Source organism: Zootoca vivipara, chromosome 14, assembly GCF_965207765.1.
Source record: "Zootoca vivipara chromosome 14, rZooViv2.hap1.1, whole genome shotgun sequence".
NCBI lineage: Eukaryota > Metazoa > Chordata > Lepidosauria > Squamata > Lacertidae > Zootoca > Zootoca vivipara.
In genome coordinates this window covers 18,336,679-18,358,034 of record NC_142597.1, presented here as the reverse complement: position 1 = coordinate 18,358,034, position 21,356 = coordinate 18,336,679, and the positions used below count along the sequence as shown (strand labels likewise).

The window sequence follows — 21,356 nt, the reverse complement described above, 5'->3', positions numbered from 1 at the left end:
TCTTAAAAATTATGGCATATTTATGAGATCAGTCCACTTGAAGCATTAGTCCTCCCACCCCCTAAAAAAAAAAACACCCTTTATCTGTGGCTCCCTCATTTCTCTGCCCGCCCCCTCCGCCCCCTGCCTTTCCTCCCAGGCTTGCCTTGCCACTCAGCACTGCGCTGCTGAGAGAAAAGATAAACAGGAATGCAATACCAACCGTGAACTGCCGGTTCTGTCGTCGCCGTTGTGTCTACACACGGGAACAGAGGTTTGGAGGAAGGGAAGAAACAGGAGGAACAGCATGCAAAAAAAGGGAAATGGAAAAAATGGAACAGATAATATATGAGCAAGCTTTCAAAGAACATTGCGTGACAAGCAATAATAAAATGAAAGGCAAAAAGCATTTGAAGTGAGTTGCACTGTTTTAAAGAGACATGCCTTGAGCTTAAAAGCTGTGAGCCTGAGGGGGTGGGGTGGGGGGAACCCTTGTTTGCTTTTGTTCTGGAGATTTGCCAGCAGGGATGCTTTCTGGTGGTCAAGAGTTAGGGAGACATGCAAAGTGGGGAGAAACACCAGAGCCACCTGCTCCGTGGGGAAGTGAGCGCAGGGACATCAAAGGGCTCCAGGCTATGAAAGCAGAGGCAAGTCTTGAAGAAGCTTTCACACATTCAAACATTGCCTTTGCAAAAGACATTCCCTTCTATGTGGGAATGCCAGAGGAGTCAGTGCATGACCTGGCTGCCGGGGGTCTCCCTTCCCTTTTGTCATGCACATAATACCTGTGGATGCTATGCAACATTCTGCATCCACCTGATCCCGGGGAATACCAATGATAGGAAGTCTCCCAAGAATGAATGCATACGCCATTGCATTCATGCTGCAAAACAGGTCATCATTGAGGAGGTAGCCTTGCCTCTAGCAAGTCATGCATAGTTTAGATAAAGAGATACATATATAAAGACGACAGAACAGATTCCATCTTTGCAAGCTGAAGAAATGCTTTCTGCAAAGATCTCAATCTCTAGAGAGTGCTCTGCGGACCAGATACTGAGAAGAACTGTGAACGTTTCCACAAGTTTCCTATTGCTTGGAATGCAATTAGAGAAAGGAAAGGGCACCCCAGTTCTAGCAGACTGTGCCGTTCTCAGTTCATTTTAACAGCATGTAGGCTACAAGCATGACAGACTCCAGTGCTTGTGGAACTAAGTGGGTTGTCAAACGTACTCCTGCCTTAGGGCTGTGAATGTGCCAGAGAGAGGAACATTCCTAGATGGGACCTCCTCTGGCAGCCTTGCCCTCTGAAGCTTTACTGAGGGAGCCCAGTCCTGGTCTCAGATGTCTCTTTGGGTATAGAGGATGCTATGTATTCTCCATGTACCTCGCTGGAAAAGGTCTTCCCTACTTTCCCAAGTCTTGGGCTTCTGGACCTTCTGAAGCATCCCCAAGGTGTGTACAGAGTTCTTATTTAAAGACTATTTTGTATATGTCAAAACATAAGTTAGACATATTGCTTTTACCTAGTTTTGCCCACGGTTCAGCCATGACAACAAAAATTATCACATAAATCAACTAAGCCTTCACTTGTTCAGCAACATTAGAATCCTAAGGAGGGTGGGAGTAGAGAACATTTTTTGGGGGGGAGGGGGGGACTAAGGTTGCCTTCCTCCATGGGTAAACCAGCACCCATGAGAGGACCCACCCCTATTCTCTCTCTGGGGGGCTGGGGCTTGCCTTCAACAGGGAAAGGCCCTGGAAGGAAAGTTGATTCACTGGAAGAAAAATGCTTGAAGTCGTTTCAGGCAAAGGCTTTCACCTTCTTTTCTACTCTCCCAGCTTCCATCACTGTGCAGAAAATATGTTTATGCACACGGCTAGCACGGAAACGAAGTGGGCTTCCTGAGGATGGATAGATCGCTCTGTCCCTCTTCAGGCAGCTTGCTTGGCTTCCATGATGAGTGGTATAAAGAATGCTATGCCACGCTAGTCATAGGATCAGTGCTGGACATGCAGCCCATTCCCTAAAGGTCAGAAGAGTGGGCAGGAGGCTGTGGAGGAAAGACTTGTGGGTCAGATCCAGCTTGTGAGCTAGCACTTTGCTATCTGTGCTGGAGGAGTGGGACAGAAAGGGTCCTGTCCCCCTTTCCATTTCAGCAACAAACTGATACACCTTTAGCTGCACACATGTGGGCTGGGGCCATAGGATTGGTGAGGCGGCTGTTCTGGGAGCAGCTCGAAAAGTGCTACGCGTTCAGAGTTTCTGCAGCGCAGCACAAACAAGGCCATTTACCTCAAAAGAAGGTTTGGGAGGCCCCTCTTTAGTTCAGCACAGGCAATGTTTAAATGAACAAAAGAATAGCTTTCTGCAAGGCTCCACAACATGTAATTGAGCTCATAAACTACCCTAGAACTTGAGCTTTTTTATTATTACAGAAGACAAGCCCATGGAGGTGTTTCTCCACAGTTGACATGCCACCCTCAGAATCCAGAGAGGGCCAGACTTTCCACTTAATAGAAAGCAGGGGCCATTTCCCCTTTGCAATCAAACAGAGGACAATGCATACTTAACTTTCCAGAGCAAGGGTTAGACAATAATAATAATAATAATAATAATAATAATAATAATAATAATACAGGTACATCATCCACATGGGGGGGGGAAAATACATGATACTTACAGGCTGGCACATTTTAAAATATTGAAGGAAAAGCAACACCCCCTTGCACAATTGAAATAGGTGTTTTTATCAAGATTTATATGACAGCAATTCACCTATGGCACATCTTATCCTCCATTCTAACACAGATAGTTTTCCACTTTGCAATCCAATCTAACACACAGTTCAGGACCACCAAGCTCCTGTTCTCACATTGGGAACTTTGGCAAAATTAAAGCATCAAAAATGCTTGACAGTAATGAAATAAAAGTTCGAGGCCTGCCCCTTTCATCCTCAATGACATAGCCTACAATGTCTCATTTTAACTGGTGGGGGATTCAAGATGTAAAGGAAAGGTCAGAGGGGATGCTATGATTAAATTGGATGAGCTGTGTGTTAACGCCTGAAATTTCATGCTCTCCCCAGAATAATCGACTAACCTGTTTCCTCTGTGTGCCTGTTTATGTATGTGGGAAATTATGTGAACTTCCGGTTAAAAATTAAACCGTGCTGAAATCAGAACTTCTGCTCATATGCTGGAAAAAGATTATTAGTCAAGGAACATTGTTCCGTGTGGACAGTGCAGCTCGCTTTCCCCATCCAGGGACAGAGATCAGCAGGTAACAAACAAACAAAAATGAAACACAAAGTTCTCAAGCAGTTAAAAGGCGAACCAATATTCAAAGTCAAACAACATCATGTTGGCTGCAGCTGGAATGGCAAAGTTATGATTAGCAGATGGGCTGGGTGATCACAGCGGAAATAAAGCAGTTAATGATTAAAAGGTGCACTGCCTCGAAGTCCAACTCAGTCTAGGCCATCTTCCCAAATGAGCTCCTGGTTTAGCAATGGCATTTATGCTGAGATAGATATATGGAAAACTTTCTTAAGGCACTTTACAGTGATGTCCAGGAACAAATGGCGTCATTTTCAAAAGCAGAAAGTAACACATAGTAGTAGAATAATGGTCCCCCCCAGTCCACCCCACCCCACTTTGAAAGGAGGAGGAATTACCACCTGCTTTGTCTCTTTGGGGTGACATTAAGGAACAGATAAAAAAATAATCTGCCAGAAATTCTGTAGTACAGTAAGGTCCCACAAGTGACAGAGGGGACAAAAGGAGTCTATTTGCTAAGAATACTATGACATATCCCGTTCACAAAGCCACTAGTTCATGTAAAAACAACAACACAAGAGTGAATCAATTGTCTGTCCAGTCTTAAAGAGCAGTGACAAACTTAAAATCTACTGAGGATGTGGAGTGAAAAAATAAAATAAAAAAATAGAAGCATGTCCCCCATTTCTCAGCATCTCCCTTCTTTCCCTCCCACCACCCCATCTATATGTGTACCAACTATGTGCTTGCTTTTCAAATATAACCCGGACATTGTAACTGGGGAAAGAGTGGCCCAGCTGCAGGAAAACTGCATTCCAAGTATCAAGTTGCTTTTCATCTCAAGCATTAGAAACTCTTTACAATAAAAAACAAACATAACCAGATACCAAAGACATTAAATATTTTGTCATGGATGATGTTATCTTACAAAGTGGGGGGAAAGGTGGCATTGTCTATGCCTTTGGATATCAGTCATTTAACATGGTCAATATAAAAGAACTACTCCCCCCCCTCCCTAACAAGCCAGCCTCTGAGACAGCTGGGCAATATTAAGTTGAAACAGTGGCATTCAAACTCCTCAGGGGCACGTTCTAATCCATTCAGATGGCTTCTCTCCAACTTAAAATTGTTCACTGAGTGTGACAGACTGGGGGGTTTAAAAACTAATCCATAAAATTAGTCCACAGTCTCTAACAGAATGGGTTCCGTAAATGAAAATCCAAGGACAGTGTTTTTAAGTCCCAAATCTGTTGCCAACCTATAGAATCTGGGCAACTTAACTGCTCTTGCTTTGAGAAACTATGCTTTCCCCAGAGTAGTAACTGTTTGTATAATTATCACCTACCTGAGATGCCATTCTGCAATCAAAGCATGCTATTAGACATCACCTTGCATTTATTTATCTTTTAAAAGGGAGAAAAAGCGGGTAATTCGACACATAGAATTTGCACACAGAGCTGAAAGAACTGCCATTCTGGGTCAAGATTATCGAGCTCGAGCACCCTATGGCTGGACAGTCATTTGCCCCTGGGATGCTTAGAAGAATGCATGATGGAAACAGATCTATAGGTGAGTGTAAAAAGCAGGACATAGTCAAAATCTTCCATTTATTCCTACCTGCCTCATCTCCTTCGATCTGCATTATGTCTCAGTTAAACTAGACAACTGCAGGATTTGCAGGGCAGAAAGAACACACAAGCAGGGATGTAGCAGGCCTAAACAGAGCGAGCGGAACCACCCTGAAAGGAAGGGGGCAGGGGATGCCCTGCCTCACGCTGCTGCCGGAGCAAGAGCACGCTATGCAAAACAGCCCTTCCAAGCGAGAGCGTTGGAAGCGGCGTTTTGTACAGCGTCCTGCTTGTACTACACCCACGAGATAGCTTCATTTGTGGACCAGATGTTTCACAAAAATAATCAGGATCCGTTTAGTAGTTTTGTGTAGCATAGAAAATTATTTTCTGAAGCATGGAACTGCATATTGGGCAGAGATTTAACGCTTCATTCCACACAGCTCTCCATCCAGGCCTCCAGCCTAGTGAAATGCAGCATCCTTGAGTGAACATGCAAAAGCACCTTAGTGATGGCATTGTGGGAAACAAAAAGCAATTTTAATCAAAGGTCACCCAATCCCAGCTGGAATGTCTCCTGTGCAAGTCCCAACACAGCAAATAGGAGTTGCACAATGAACCTAGAAGAATTGTGTGTCCCCCCTTTTTTGCAAGGGAGGGGGGTTCGGGGAAGCCAGTTCAGTGTACCCAACATTTGCTGTCCTCAGCAGCTGATCCAAGAGGACAGGTGGGGCCAATGCTGTCGACACAGCTGACTGGCCAGAAGTGGGGTAGCAGCGGCCAATGTAAACTGTACATTTCTTTTACAACTCCAGGAGCTTCCAGATATGATAGGAATGAAATGAGAGGCCATCTGGATACATGGGAGCTTAATATTATTCAAGCCTCCTTTCCCCCTTCAATTTGAGACATTTTCTTTCAATGCATAAGTGAAACTGGTTTCCTTGGAGCACGGGGTTGATTCCCTAAAAAGGAAAAAAAAAATGCTCTTGCTGGTTCTTGGCTGTGCACTGGCAGCAGAAACAGCTTCTCCTAGTTATTTCTTCCCAGGTGTAGGGGGCTCTACCTCCTCCTCTCTTCCCTTTTAATGTGGTCACACAGTGGATGAAAATGTCAGGAGATCGCAACATCAACTCTAAATTAACTTGACATTTTACCAGAGACACAAGGAAGCCTCCACAGAAAGCCAAGATGATACAATAAATAATTTGCGGGAACTGAAGGTTATGCCAGTCTGTGAAACGCTCCTGGGAACCAAACGCCTGTCTCGGGGGATGTACGCAGGCCACCTTTGCAGCCTTCACCAAGCTGGTGCCCTCCAGATGTTTTGGACTACAACAGACACCAGTCCCAGCCAGCAGGGGCATAAGAGGACCTCGGGGCTGATGGCAGCCTCAATCCAAACCAACTGGAGGAAACAAGCTTGGCCAACCTGCTGTGGAGAAGGAAACATGTGCAAGATTCAGTCTGGTAGAAGAACAGTGGTTGCTTCTTCTGAATTTCTGAAAAATGGGAAGGAGTGATTCCAAACATTTACGTCCATTAAATATTTGTAGTGCAAATATGCACAAAAAACTCATTAACAAATTTATCCATATCTCACAACAAAAATAAATAAATAAAAAGCTTGAGTCAAATTTGTCTGAAGCAAGGTTTTGATAAAGCTAATGTGATTCTTTCCTTGTATATTGTGACAGTAAGCACCAAATTAAAAGGTGACGTGAGCAGCTTTGGGCCTCCAATGAGTCTTAGCTAAATTTTCAAATGCGGGGTTGTGTTGGGTCAAATATACCATTTTAAACAGTCTGGTACTAATTTGATTTACAAGACATTCAAAAACTTTTTTTAGATCCTCGGGTGAAATAGCTCAAGTCCTTTGCTCAAGTACATCTCTAAAAACATAGGAAAAGCCTACAAGACGAAACCCAGGTGGGCCCATTTAGTCCAGCATCTGGCAGCTACCCACAGTGGAAGACCTGAAATTCCCCAAAAGCCTGCAAGAAGCTCATGAAAACAATAACTCTCTGCCACTGGTGCACCTCTGCCACCATGCCCAATACCCAATGACAGACCAATTGTCCTCCGGGAATTTGTCTAATTCTCCCTTTAAAGCTCATCTTGCAACAGCAGATTCCACAAATTAATGATGCATTGTCTGAATCTATTGCCCATTAATTCCACGGCATCTGCTGTTTAAAGTGGGGGGAGGAAGACTAGTACATGGAACATTTTTGTAACCTTCCTGCTGTCTTAACACCACTCCATCTCAGTCTGTTGTTGTTGGTTTTTTAAAAGCCATAATGTTGTTTTACAGGAAGGAAAACGGATTAACATGTTCAGGCTGCGAGTGAGAGTGAGTTTTGGAGGAATCACGAAGTTGCTTGTGATTGTGCTGGTGCCCCTGCTGAAGACATAATGGAATCTCCATCCTAGGCATGATCCAACATGCCAGTTCCAGCACTAGGGACTCCATGAGAAGATGCTGAAGATGTCTTTTGTTCTATTAGCACAGAAACCAAGAGACAAACAGGGGAGGCTGCAAGCCCATGCCTGCAGTTGCAACTCATCCACAAGCACTGATGTACTTGGGTGGAAGAACAATTGGTCTATCAGAGGGGGAGAAGGAAAGATAAACTGAACACACGAACACACATACACACACACACACACAGAGAAAATGTGCTTTGCCCCAAAGAAAAGAAGGGTTTATTTTTAAACAAATATTAAGAACTTTTTAATTATCTCGCAGGAAATAACAGCTGTCCAAATGGAACATTTCAAGGGAAGACTCCAGGGGCAATTTAAATTATGCAGCTTGCTCTGCAATATCATATTGTATGTCTTAATGAATAAAGCCACAAGGACATTTTTGAAGTGATATAAAAGGGTGGTGGGTTTTTTATGGGGTGGGGTGGGGGAAGCGGTGCTGCTTGCCAGGGAGAGGGCCAAACACAAAATGATTGGAACCCATGATAGACAAAGGGTTGCCCAGTCAAATTATCACATGACATGCTGGGAAACGGATCTCTAGTTAGGGGAAGCTTGGTGGGGAGAGGATGAAGCATCCAGAGACTAGCCATCAAAGGCCAATGGAAAAAAATCATTCTTAATTACAACGTGGGCAAGAAATAAAATAATTTACTGTGCTTTATCAGCAGTGCTGGAGTTCCTTTGCAGGCACAACTAACTGGGGTCAGGCTTGAAAGAAGGCGTTTGGGACTGATAACTGTGGGCTTCTGGCATAAAACAAATGACATTGCAACTATACTGTTAAATTGCCCCCACTCCAGGGACTATGACAAGGGGCTGCCAAGAACAGTGGGCTCATTATCACCTGCCCATCTTAATTTGAAGAGCCTGGGGCTTTATGAAGGTCACCCATAGCACCCAGACTTGAATCTGAGGTAATTTACACCCACTGGACTTTGCAAGCCTCTATGTGTTTGTATATATAGGTTTTAAGCAGGTGGCAATGTGGGAAGGGGTAGGAGCAACAGCAGAAATGATCTGTTGCCCCTTGAGGCTTTTAGGAAAGCATTTTTCCCCGTGACTACTGCATAAAATGTTGGTAATTATGCTAATTTCATTTGGAAAATGGTTTTCGGTTACACAAACCTTTAGCACGGAAGGAAGAAAATACATTCCTGGAGTTTTATACCGACATTTAATCATTGGTGTTTGGCTGCTGAAGCTTTTAAGGCTAATGGGTGGCTCTAAAGTACTACAGAATGCAGCGAGAGAACGGAAATTCATTTCTGTACCCATTTGTCAGGCAATAATATACAAGGCAAATTTAAGCAGGCAGCCTACTCTCTTGCGGAAAAGGAGGAGGAGGGGGGCATTCGGTTCTCTAACCTTTCATCTGTTTGAAGAGAGAGAGCCCAAGTTAAATTCCATGCAGGAAGATATCAAGCCTTCAGGATAAGATAAATACATACGCAGCTTGTCTGCTAAGACACAGCAACTCTGCAAGATCCCATCCATCACGGAAAAGGGGAAAAAAGAATGAAAGAAGGGATTTGACAAAGTTGTCCTAGTGGCAATCTCAGCTTAACTATGCCTCAGTGCCAGATCATTTGTTACCACCACAAGGGCACTTTGTGCCTAGGGAAGATGTAGCTCTTGAGAAACGGTATGCAGAAGATATAAGATTTCTGGTGCATGGATGGAACGCCATGAGTTAAAGCAAAGGGTCTGGAATTACCCTCCGAGGAGGCCTGACGTTGGTTTAAAGAAGAGGGGGGAAACAGTTGCTTAAAAGCAAAGTCCATGCCAAATCCAGCTAAAAGCCAGGGATTACCTGTGGCCACAATCAGGAGCCCCAATTGGTCCCATTCACTGTTTTAATCTTCTGCTGAAAGAGCAATGCATAAGATACCAAAACCCACATTTCAACAAAGATGTCTGCTACTTACCTGAGTTTCAGGACCCATTATGCTGATAGGCCCTGAGCTAGCACCATTATATCTACTTTGAAGTGTGCAAATGATCCAAAGCCCTCCAACTCATTTGTATAGAAGGATTGCAACATTTTTTATTGATCAGTATTTAAACACCTTTAATTGCCCCAAATGCCATCAGCTAAAAAAGAAGAAGAACCATATATATTTAATGTAAGTGCTTATAAAAACTGCAAAGGGCAATTACACCACCTGAAAAGAGGCAATGTCCATTCTCTTACACATATAGGAGGAAATGGGTGCTGTGACACACACAATTGTTATCTAAGAAGAAAGAGCTTTTTGCTTCATAAATATAGTTTTTACCCATATGTGTTTCTGAAACATTAATCAATGGTCAACTCATAGGAGTAATCAATTTTTCTCTCTCTATCTCAACGCGCGCGCGCGCACACACACACACACACACACACACGGAGCCTGTGGATTCCGGGAAGAGATGGAAGATTCCAATTCATCAGAAGAGTCTTACAGGGGAAAGGGTCTGTTGGGGTCCTGATTGTGGCTGAAGGTAATATAAAAAGTGATGTGTGAAAAGAAGGAAAAGAGGAGTGCAACAAATTCCAACAGAAAAGAAAGAGTGACTGAATGAATTGATAGAAATAGAAGATATCCAAAGTGCAATAAAAGATTTAAAAAATGGAAAGGCACCAGGACCGGATGAATTTACTGTGAAATATTATAAAGAACTAAAACACACCCTACTTGTATCACTAAAAGAAGTAATGAACAATATATTAAGAAGAGAACTACCAGAAACATGGAAAGAAGCATATATCACATTAATACCAAAACCAGATTCTGATTTATTACAAGTGAAGAACTATAGGCCGATTTCATTGGTAAATAATGATTACAAACTGTTTGCAAGTATTTTGGCAAATAGATTGAAAAAAGTATTGAATGAAATAATACATAAGGATCAAGCAGGCTTTCTTCCTGGCCGACAAATTAAAGATAATATAAGGAATGATGTGAACAAAATTGAGTATTTGACGGCCAGGAATGAAAAGCAAGCAACATTAATTTTTGTTGATGCAGAAAAGGCCTTTGAATTCTGGGAATTCATGATAAAGAATTTGGAATTACAGTGGCACCTCTGGTTGTGAACAGGATCCGTTCCGGAGGCCCATTTGCAACATGAAAAGGCCGCATCCTGAAGCGCAGCATCTGTGCACGCACGTGATGCAATTCGGTGCTTCTGCGCAAAGCGCGATTTAGCGCTTCTGCACATGCGAGCGCACAGAACCCAGACGTAACCCGTTCTGGGACTTCCAGGTTTGGCGTGTCTGTATCCTGAAAAGATGTAACCCGTAGCGGACGTAACATGAGGTGTGACTGTAATGGATATCAGATAATTGTTTATCAAAGGAATAAAAGCAATATATTTCAATCAAAAAGTGAAATTGATAGTAAATAATGTAATAACAGAAAATATTGAAATTACGAAAGGTACAAGACAAGGGTGTCCATTGTCCTCATTATTATTCATATCGGTACTGGAAGTCTTTCTAAGGATGATAAGGATGAATGAAAAAACAAAAGAAATTTCAGTCGGTCGGAAAGAATATAATAGTGAAAAATGAAATGCAGAACTAAGTGAGAAGATTGAAAATCACTAGACGTAGTTGACGGAAATCCAAAAAATGTTGTATAAGATAAGATGTTATGTGGAATTTGGAAAATATATGTGTAAAAAATCAATTATATATGAGGAAGAGAAGGACACACCACACAGCCAACCATGAAGAAGACTGCATCTTGTCCGCAACACTTCCTGCAATGAAACTGAGCCATATTATCTGCTTACGTGGAATTAGATGGTTAAAGCTTAAAAAGAAGGAGGAAATTCTTCTAAAAAACAATCAAAATTAGTAGCACCCAGAGGGAAACGTTGTGAAATAAAAATCCACAGAATCTGCATAGAAATGGCATAAAGAAGTAGTCTTATGATATTCATAGATGACAGCAACCACAGAAGCAAACAGAGGGGTGAAGAAGAGGGATAAGTCAGTTATTTAAAAGAATAGTGGGTGCAAAGGTCCACCTATATGGAAACATGGACTTTGGAATCCCATTGGTTTCAGCTGGTTTTAAAGAAAAACTGAGGAGCCAGAGCCTAACAACGAGGAACAACAAAATGATGGATAAAAAGGTGTCAGTGACTAGCCATCTTCCTTCTACCTCCCGGCGTCCCTCAGAGGTTGGATGGTGCTGCAAAGAGAGCCAATTTATAGCCAACTCCCCCACCCACCCAAATACTGTTGGCCAGAGCTTTATTACTGTCTTTCCCCATGTGAGCAAGAGAATCCTTCTCTATCATTCCAACTTACATTATTTTTACTCTGAGTTTTAAAAAGCACTCTGCTTCGCTGTCCAGCACCAACTTGGGTGCAGTTTTTAATGCACACATATTTTGCTTTGAGCACTTATTCCTGAAGGAGAGTTTAGCTCGCTACCCAGTTGCCCTAATATGTCCTCTCCCATCGAAGTTACGTTTTCACTTTTAGGTGGTGAAAAAACAAAGCAGGATGATTGTGTTCTGGTCCGACGCATCAGATGCAAACACCTAGCCATGCAGGAAAAAAGACATCATACTGCAAACCCCCCAGAAGTCGATATTCTACCCTGAGGTCATGGCAAGACCCCCTATGAAGGCAGAGTCTTAAGGAGTGAGTGGGGGAAAGTTAGTCGAGTCTGAACATCTATTAGGGATAAGCAATACAGTTGCCACAACTTAACTTGCCTCCCATGAAAGACACCTCACCATGACAGTTTAAACTCAGGAAGTCATTTCACATGAAAATGAACTCTGCTCTTCATCAGGTAGCCTGCCGAGACCCTCCACCCTTCAAATTGCATTTATCTGGAGTCTTCAGTCTGCTCCTTGCACAGGTTTATAAGACACATGTTGAGGTTAACTTATGGACCACCACCACCACAAAGTGCTAGAAGGTAAATGTTGGGTCAGTGTGTGGGCAGGCTCACGTCATAATCCTGCAGACAAAACAAACCACTCAAACACTCTGGGAACACAGAGAAACCTATAGGAGCTTTGGTTTCTTACGACCCTGGAAGGAGAAAAATGTAATGAGGCAAAAAGCTAGACAACAGAAAATGATAGCTAACGCACACTGGAAGGAAAGGTTTTTGTTATTTGTACAGATCCATTAATTCTGAACCTCTGGGAAAGCAAAGCAAAAGACAGGGACATAAAGAGAGTGAAGGCACAACAACTGCCTGGAAGGTGAATGGCAACCTTCCTGTTAAGCAAAGGGGAGATTGTAACAAGATCAAAGGCTGCCTGTGAAGAGAGTAGTGCAGTCTCACCTTCCGTACAGGACTCTGTCTGGCATGTCTTCTTATCGAAAGCGAAATTTAAAAAAAGCTGCAACAGAAGCATCCAGGGGGTGATGATGACAATGGAAGATGGGTTTGGCAACCATGCCCAGTTATCAGAGGAGGGAGAGAGCAGTTCACAGGAAGGGGCGGGTGGTACAAATGGTGTTTGATGGTGGTTGACTGTGTAGGATGTATCTTGGCTCAAAGTGACAGGTGGGAAGGCAGGGCAGGGATTTAAAATTCAGAGGGAACTAGTTTAAAAAGTGTCACGAAGAAGCTCTGTTTGTGTACGCTGTGCTGATGGCTGCAGGATACTGAAGCAGATTATGATAACTGAAAATCAAAATGAAATTAATTGCCTAGTGTAAAGAAAGATTCTTGTAAATATACTATTGAAGCCAAAGTTCAAAGTGAGAATCAGTGCTTTATGTTTGAAAGCATGAATAACTCAAACTGAACCGGGGGTGGGGGTGGGCAATGCTAATTTATGGACTCCCTGAGCAGGATGTTTGAGACTCCAAGGACCTCCATTATCAGAGGATCATTTACTGGTGGGCCCCACTTTCCAGTGCTAGCAAAACAAAACAAAATAAATTAACAGTAAGTATAAAAAATGGGGTGATAGCTCCCCTTCTCTTCTCTATCTCCTCCCCCAACCTCTGCCCATCTGGTATTCATAGAAAGTAAAACACATTTCTGCTTTTATCCATGGTTTATGAAGGTACCGTACCTGTGGTGGTGGCAGGGATGGTAGTGGTTGTGGTTGTTGTGGGTGGAGGGAGAGTTGTGGGGGGATCTAGATAAAACATAAAAAGGGAAACAGAAAAAAGCAAATTAAAAAATATGAGCAGAACATAAAACTGGTCAATAAATTAACAAAGAAGCAAAATAAAGGATGACGGTTATACCCTCTTGCCCACCCTTATGAAGTAGGTCTTAAGTATCAGGAGAAGAGGGCAGGCTAAAATGTGACGATGGGACTCCATTAATTTGGTGGAGAAGCTCTGGATTAGGATGACTGAAGCAAAGCAACACATCTCCCTGCCCTCAAACATTAGGAGAAATTTGTGGCAGTGGGGTGGGGAGAAGCAACACACAACACAAAATTAGTCATTGATCCGTGAGTGACATGGTATGGGAAAAGCCTGGTGGGGGGGAAAACCAATACAAATGAAAAACAACAACAACAAGTTAAAAAGTTGCATGTTTTCTATGGCTAAGACGACAGTTTGCAATGTATTAAGAACAATAATGCTTTGTCTTTATTCTGCCTTTAAAAAATAATAATCTAAAAATTAGGGGCTAGGAGTGGGGCAGGCGAGAGAGACCCTGCTGCGCTTAACAGACTAAATATCAACAGCAGATGAGTACGTCTCTCCCTCTGCCTTTCTCCAGAACAGTTAACTTCATTATTCTCCCTCCATCAATACATCCCAGCAGGATATAAAACTACTTCTAAGCCAGTAATAAATACAAAAGGGAACGAGAATGTCACGACTAAATATCAAGTTGGATGCATGGAAGATTTCAGTGAGATTTCTTTTAAAATAAAGTCAATGTCTTTGTGACTTATAAATATTAATGCTCTGTCTGGGCTCACAGATTTTCCTCCTGTTTAATATATCACATCCCCTAATGGTCCCAACAGATAAAGATGAAGGGGATTTCTCCCTCCGCCATTAAAAAAACCCAAAAAGGTAGGTGGGGGAGCACCATGTATAGAAGACGCTTGACCTGCAAAAGCCAACAGCAAACAATCTCAAGAAGCATCAAATATTTATCCAGAAGAGACAGCATCACGACTTCATAAAAAGTTACTGGGTGGAGGGAAGAAAAAGGGAGGGGGGGAACCCAGAACATATCTGTGCCCAAATGATCAAACTGAATGTGTTAAGTAGAGCACCAGACTTTGAACTCAGGAATGAATCCACAATAATGGAGCATGAAACAGTTCGGAGGCTTTTGATTTTAAATTTTATCTCGAGCATGTCAAACTTCTCATCAATGACACATCTGCTACTCTTTCATCTCCGAGTGAGCTCTCAGATTTTCTAATTAATACATCCAAACTTTAATTATGTGCTTCACCTTTATTGTGTTTGGCACAACTTCCTCAGGAGATAGGAAACATCACTTGGGTGCGGCGTCACTGAGTGAGCAAATGTTTGCAACCACCAAGATGTCTGGAGCAACTGCAATGCCAAGGGGTCAAGGCCTCCGTTTGGGAAAAACTTCAGGCAATCAATTTCACTTAAGTGGTGAAATTAAAGGAGCTGATGGTCTAGACACAGGTAGGCAAACTAAGGCCCGGGGGCCAGATCCAGCCCAATCGCTTTCTAAATCCGGGCCACGGATGGTCCGGAAATTGTGTGTTTTTACATGAGTAGAATGTGTCCTTTTATTTAAAATGCATCTCCGGGTTATTTGTGGGGCATAGGAATTCATTCATTCCCCCCCCCCCCAAAAATAGTCCAGCCCCCCCCCATAAGGTCTGAGGGACAGTGGACCGGCCCCCTGCTGAAAAAGTTTGCTGACCCCTGGTCTAGGAATCAGGAGGGTTGGGCACTGGTCTTCATCTGGTAGGTCAGTACCCATTCCTGAGTGGCAGCCTGATCTGAGATGAGCGGCAACAGTAGCACTACCACCAGTGCATACATACATGGTAAAATAGAAAAAGAAACATATTTCAGTTTTGATTGAAAGACTTGGTTTTTGGTTGAGGGGAGAAAATATCAGTCCAAAGTTTTTCAGATACAAAGTCAAGAGGAAATGGTGGCGCGTATGTGGAATGGTGCATTTGAATTTGAGGGATTCAGGTATGGGCTTTATTCCATTATTAATTTCATCTCTCCTGTTCTCTTTGAAAGCATTTGGTTGTTTTCAGTGAATTCTACTATTTAAACATTTTTCAGTGTAACGATGGCAAGGACAACCGTCTGTTCAACTCACCCATAAGAAGCTGTTCTGTAGGAAGAATTAGAGTGTTTGGAAATGTTACTTTGCTAAATCCTAATCTTTCCAGCCCAAGTAACCTTCATTCACAAAGTTTCACTTCTCTTACACTAGACTTAGGGGCAGCTATGGCCTATATCAGGGGTCCCCAAACTTACCTGGCTTTGGGCTGGATGCCCGCTGCGCCGATTGCATGGTGGGCTGGAGGGTGGGGTGAGTGCCCATGCACAAATGCTATTTCTGGCACACTCCCGACGTGGAAAGCGCCGGAAATAGCTTGTGCACATGTGCAGAAGCCTCCTCTGACCTGGAAGTACACTGGAAATGTGTACACAAGCTATTTCCGTCGCTTTTCTGGGTCGGAAGTCGGCAGCTGCGCCGGTAAGAGTGGGCGGCGGCAGCAGGCAGCGGGGGTCCCTGGGGTCCACATAAAAGAACCTCGGGGGCCGTATGTGGCCCCCAGGCCATAGTCTGGGGACCCCTGGCTTATATAATCACACAAGGAAGTCAAAACACCTTCTCTGGAGCAACCACACAAAGGTAACATCACCAGGAGGGCACTATTCTACTCTACACCATTAAAAGGTTCCTACCTGTATATGTACACATAATTTTGATGGATGGGCAGGGAAAGAATAAACCACGCAGTTAGCTGACCTATACAAGTACAGAGGGGAATCTCACAATGCCTATCCTCAGGTGAAGATTGCAATTGGTGGGTTTCATGCTTTGTGCCCCGAGCAAACAAATCTACTGCTCTGCTCCAACTCTGCACTTGCACACTAATGTTAAGGATGGAGGCCCATGACGGTTGGCAGATTATAACAACTTGGAACAGTGCACAGGGTCAGAAGCCCAGATTGAGCTGCTGCATCACAAGCATCAATATGCAGAGCAAGGCTAAGCTGCTGGAGAGGGCAGGCTTGGAGGCCGGGGGCCTGCAGGGAGGTTAGAGAGGATGCATGGGAAAGGAATGACTGAAGGCAACTTACCCATTAAACATTCTGAAGCTGCAACATTTACGACAGAGCCTGCTATATAAATTGAATGCCCTACACATGTGAAGTGGCATTTTGTGGAATGGGACTGCAACCAACAATCACCCCCTAAAGTTTTCCTAGAAAGAGTCTTCTGGAACCGAGGGGATTCAGGAACACAATGATCTGAAAACAACTGGCTCTCATTATTAGACGCCTTGATTTATCTGTCCATATTGTCTGCACCACGGCCTACAGAGCAGCAGCAATGCATTCATGTCACACAGAACACACCAGTCTTCCCAAGGCTGAAAGGACCGCATTCTGAAAGGTAGCTCCGGGGTGGGAGGGAAATTATTTCTTTTTTCTTTTCGCAGGCTAGGATTATTGCTATTTATGCCACAACATTTTAAGGAATGGTAAAAACAACAACCAGGAAAACACAATTAAAGCAGGTAATAAATGGCCCTTTTAAGAAAATAGCAAATGTTTTAGTGCCTCTTTGGCAGCTGAAGACAGGCAGAATGAGACTTGCCTCTCCAGATTGTGTGCTGGGTTACATTATCTGCACACATCTTCAGTTACCGTATTTAACTTACTAAAGAAGGCCTGGCTTAAAATATAAAAAAATAAAAACTCCCGTGCTCATTTTTTCAGATGCTTCTGAAAAGACTTGACTGGAATACAAATGGGAATATGGCTGAAGCTGTCCTGGATTATGAAATGAAACAGGATGACTCCAAGATGTTTATTGCCCTGCCCCTCATTGCATCTGGCAACTCCCATTCTCCAAGTCAGCTCTTAATGACAGTGCAAGCAGTAGTTGCTTACTTGACATGGGAAGAAAACACAGTCTGAATCAGATGGGGAAAAAGAAGACAGAAGTAAATAGGCTTGGTTTAGGTTTTTGTGTGTGTGTGTTTTAAACAACCCACTCAATGTGCTGGGTTTGAACAGTTATCAGAGGCTGCTTTCTCCATCAAACTGCTTGCTTATTCCATCCCCTCCCCACAATGCCCGCCCAGAATATTTGACAGCAATTCAGCATAAAGACATCTGGAAGAAGGGTGTGTTTGTCTCACGTACCGTATACATAAAGTGTGTAATCGGAAAAGGACATCCCCACTTCATTGGAAGCCTTGCAGCGGTATGTGCCATTATCGCTTTTGTTTAGGCTGTTAATGTGGAGGTTTGAACCTGACACTATAACGTGTTGAGGCATCTCGTCGTCTACTCTTAACCATGACACATCTGTAGGCCTAAGCAGGGAGAAGACAAAACAAAACAAAACAATAACCCCAAATGCATTACTAACCCTATTACTTGCATGTTAAGTCATAAGTAGCATTTCTTTCTTCCTGTGATATAGTTGAGTTCAGTAACAAATATCCAACTTTAATGGGCAGGGAGAAAGAAAGAAAGAGAAAGAGAATATGCAATTGGAAAAGTAAGGAGGCTCCGCATTTTCTTTGTGGGGGCATACACCGGAGGATGCTTAGGTGTTATTTCTCAGCTTTGAAATTCTTTTCCATCAAAGTCTTAGCATCTTCTGGAAGCAGTGCAAGACATTTGTTGGAGAGAGACATAGCTAAGGTAAATCAGTCCATAACGTCCTCGGTTTCCTTTGGCTTTCGGAATTGCAGAGAACACCAGAGACATAATTTCCAAGTGAGCAATCATCCCCTCTCTCTTCCTCTTCTCACACAGGATTTAGAAAAACAAGTTTAAAGCCACAATATGCAAAGCTTTACACATACCAAGTGAAGGATAATATACCACACACAGGAATAAAAGGGCTCTGCGAGATACAAAGAAAAGCTCAGGGAAAGCAGCGCACAGTTCAATCCTATGCATTTACTTGGAAGTCACCTCTACTAAGTTCTAGGGGAGTTACTCTCACGTAAGCATGCATTAGGATTTCAGCCCTAGATTTGAATTCATAGTAGAAGATGATGGATAAAAAGTGACTGAGCCTGGGATGAGAGGAAAGGAAAGTCTTCTGTAGCTAAAAATTTCAAAACAGGAGCATATTGATCAGAGATGTCTCTGTTAGGGTTCACTCGTTGAAACAGACACTGAAGAAAAGGCAGGCTCAGGAGCAAAGAAGGAAAATACTGGAGGGGAAGGTCAACTTAAAACTGAGCGAAATCTAAGCTGTGTTCACCATGGAAAACAAAATCAGAGGAGAGGGGAAATGTAAGGGCAAAGCCCTTCTTATTTAGTATTGGTGGGGGGAGACCTATGTTTTCTAGACTCTCACCCCTAGCATTTTCAAATAGATAACTTTCCTTAGCATTTTATTTGCAGTCCGACTGTGGCCAATGTTTCCTTTGGGCACTTCCAAGTTTCTGCAGCCACACAACCCTATCTGCTAGTCGAAGAGTGGGAGTGGACCAGAGGTGAGGAGCCTGCAGCCCTCTGGGTGTGGCTGGATGCCAGCTCCCATCGCCACTGATCATTGGACACATGGCCTGGGGCTGATGGGAGATGGAGAGAGTCCAACCATGCCTAGAGAGCCACAGTTTCCCACCACCCCAGGCTCCCCACCATGGCTGCAAGTGCTTTCTCGTGGCCTTGTGCTTCCGGCATGCAACATCATACCAACGCAGGAGAACAGGACCGGGTGCTGCACATGCTCAAGAAAAAGACCAGAAGGAGGCAAGCACTCTCCTCGAGCAGCCCAGATACGTGGATGGGCACGTTCTCATGGTGTCTCAGGTCCTCCACTTACTCTGGTTTGCCCTTCACTTGGCACAGAAGGTCGAGGAGGTCTCCTTCTCTTGTTAGAGGCTGTGCAGGGGAATTCTGCAGGACTTGCACTTCAGGCTTATCTGCACATCAAACACACAATACAAACATCAATTTATACATCTGCATACAAAACAACAAACAAATGATATCAAACAACCATGTATGTGCACATTTAAACAGATCAGATCGTGAAACAAAAACTTTGTACTGACACGGCTTCGCCCTCCTGCCCCTCTCCACTGCACCCGTCTAATCAGCAAATTATCCTGGCATTTTCCCAAATTAAGTTGACTAATAGCCTCCAAAGCCTAACACACTGATAAGGAATCCGCACACCAAGGGCAGCAGCCCCACTGGTTCTTGCAAAATGAAATTTTGTTAAATTGAAGTTTATCTCTGAACTCACTCGAGCTAAAGGAAACTCATTTGCCTTCATGCTGAGGTGAAATGGCAGATTTGTGGCGCTCAGAATTGATACATTTTATCATGTATCATATTTTATGGGCTGACAATACTTTGTGCCGTGGCATATTAATACGCCGAGGCTCCGATGGGTGCATTTGTGCTAGGAAAGGCTTAAGGGAAGAAATGCCAGGCCGCTGCCTTTTGTTGGAACAAAGCGGAGACTTCTGCTCATGCCGATGAATCTCGTAAATCCCCAAACACAAACACACCGAGGGATTAAAGGCATTTTGCACTCAGGGAGGCAGCTCAGAAATCCTTTGGAAAGACCCTGTAGGAACAAGAGCCCAAGTCCGCAGTTACAAAGTCCATTGCCTTCAAAAACAGCACATGCGGAGCAACAAACAATCTAACCAGAAACGCTATCAGCTCAAGGGAGCCAATTGAGCGCCGCTTTATCCATTTTGATTTACACACAATCCCACATCCAATTCCTGGAATTGGCAGCAAAGCTGCACTAAATGAAAGAACTCAATGCAAGACTCTAATATCTGAAGGTGGTGGCAGGTAAGAGAAGTCAGTTACATCTAACAGCAACAAAACAAAACAAAACAAAAAAAACCCTCAAAAATCTGAAATAAAGAAAAACAAATTAATAGATTATTTATTAATTTATCTATTTTGCTAGTGATATTATTATTGCTTCTCATCCTGTGATATAAACAAGGTTAAGAAGATATGTGCACTAATTACTACATACACATTACAGTGGTGCCTCGCTAGACGAATTTAATTCGTTCCATGGGTCTTTTCATATAACGAAAAATTCGTCTAGCGAATCCCATAGGAATGCATTGATTTTTTTTTTGATTTTTTTTGCCCATAGGAACACATTCATTGAATTTCAATGCATTCCTATGGGAAACCGTGATTCGCTAGACGAATTTTTCATAAAACGAATTCGTCTAGCGAGGCAACCTCCGCTAGAAAAAACCTTTCGTTAAGCGGAAATTTCGTTAAGCAGGGCATTCGTTAAGCGAGGCACCACTGTATATTTTACAATGCTTATAATGTTTATTTTATAATGTTTAGAATTATTTTACAATAAGGATTGACTGATTATTTTATTATTAAGACGGAGGGAATAGACTGGAAAATAATAATGATAACAACAACAACAACAACAACCACAACCCGCCCACCTGATTGGTTGCCCCAGCCACTCTTGGTGGCTTCCAACAAAATCTAAATACACAGTAAGACATCAAAACATTTAAAACTGTCCTATACAGCCTTCAGGAAACAAAAATTATTTGCCTTCTTAGAAGGCTGTGGGAGTTCAATAGGGCCAATCATTATGCAATCTCCACAGATAAGAAATAAAGACACGATTTGTGGGACGTTGGTTACTGACATAGACAAATGCTATCTGGATTTCCTGCCTTGGATGCCTGTGAGTCTTGGGTCAGCCATACATGTTAAGAGAAAATACAAATCCATACATCCAGATAGTTACCGGTAACTGCACAATCTAACATAATTTAATAAAATACCTTTATTTTATCATATGGTCTAGAAAGAGTGACATAAACAAGATTAAATAGTAACAATCAGGTTTTTTTTGGGGGGGGGAGTTAGGGTAGAGCCCA

The 21,356-nt window shown here is 43.0% G+C and overlaps 1 protein-coding gene across 3 annotated transcripts in view; it reads right to left on the bottom strand.

Annotated features, from left to right (window-relative positions):
* CADM1 (cell adhesion molecule 1) overlaps nt 1-21,356 on the bottom strand; it is a 282,345-nt gene that overhangs the window by 29,017 nt on the left and 231,972 nt on the right. For 2 of the 3 annotated variants that reach the window (XM_060268441.2, XM_060268442.2), the window contains exons 6-9: nt 19,286-19,385; nt 17,641-17,813; nt 13,356-13,421; nt 203-235 (exon numbers count right to left, since the gene is read on the bottom strand). In XM_060268441.2, coding sequence (XP_060124424.1) covers nt 203-235; nt 13,356-13,421; nt 17,641-17,813; nt 19,286-19,385 — 372 coding nt within the window. The remainder of the gene's footprint in view (nt 1-202; nt 236-13,355; nt 13,422-17,640; nt 17,814-19,285; nt 19,386-21,356) is intronic. The other variant, XM_060268443.2, reaches the window with a different exon arrangement.